This window comes from Myotis brandtii, unplaced genomic scaffold, assembly GCF_000412655.1.
Source record: "Myotis brandtii unplaced genomic scaffold, ASM41265v1 scaffold369, whole genome shotgun sequence".
NCBI classification, from domain to species: domain Eukaryota; kingdom Metazoa; phylum Chordata; class Mammalia; order Chiroptera; family Vespertilionidae; genus Myotis; species Myotis brandtii.
In genome coordinates, this window is record NW_005364180.1 from 549077 (window position 1) to 549462 (window position 386).

Here is a 386-nt window from a genome sequence, read left to right on the forward strand (position 1 = left end):
CGAACCAGGGCGAGGGGGCCCCCGATCGCGAGGCGCCGATGCCCACCTTCCGCTGGGAGGAGATTCAGAAGCACAACCTGCGCACCGACAAGTGGCTCGTCATCGACCGCAAGGTCTACAACATCACCAAGTGGTCCAGCCGGCACCCGGGGGGCCACCGGGTCATCGGGCACTACGCCGGGGAAGACGCCACGGTAAGGGTCTGGGCCCTCCCGCCCCCTCTCTCTGCTGAAGGCGGGAGTCGGGGGCCACGGTCCCAGGGCGCCAACCTCCGCTGCTGCACGGAGCTTGGGGCGCCCCGGAGGGAAAGAAAGTGTGTCTATGGCGCTCGCCTCCTGCTCCGAATCTTTGTCCCGCGGGACAGGGGGGGCCCCTGCTGTGGGGGT

At 69.2% G+C, this 386-nt stretch overlaps 1 protein-coding gene across 1 annotated transcript in view; it reads left to right on the forward strand.

Moving 5' to 3' along the window:
- LOC102261893 (fatty acid desaturase 2) overlaps positions 1 to 386 on the forward strand; it is a 57841-nt gene that overhangs the window by 11626 nt on the left and 45829 nt on the right. Inside the window, 1 exon segment of the mRNA XM_014544545.1 lies at positions 4 to 194. Within this exon segment, the coding sequence (XP_014400031.1) occupies positions 4 to 194 (191 nt within the window).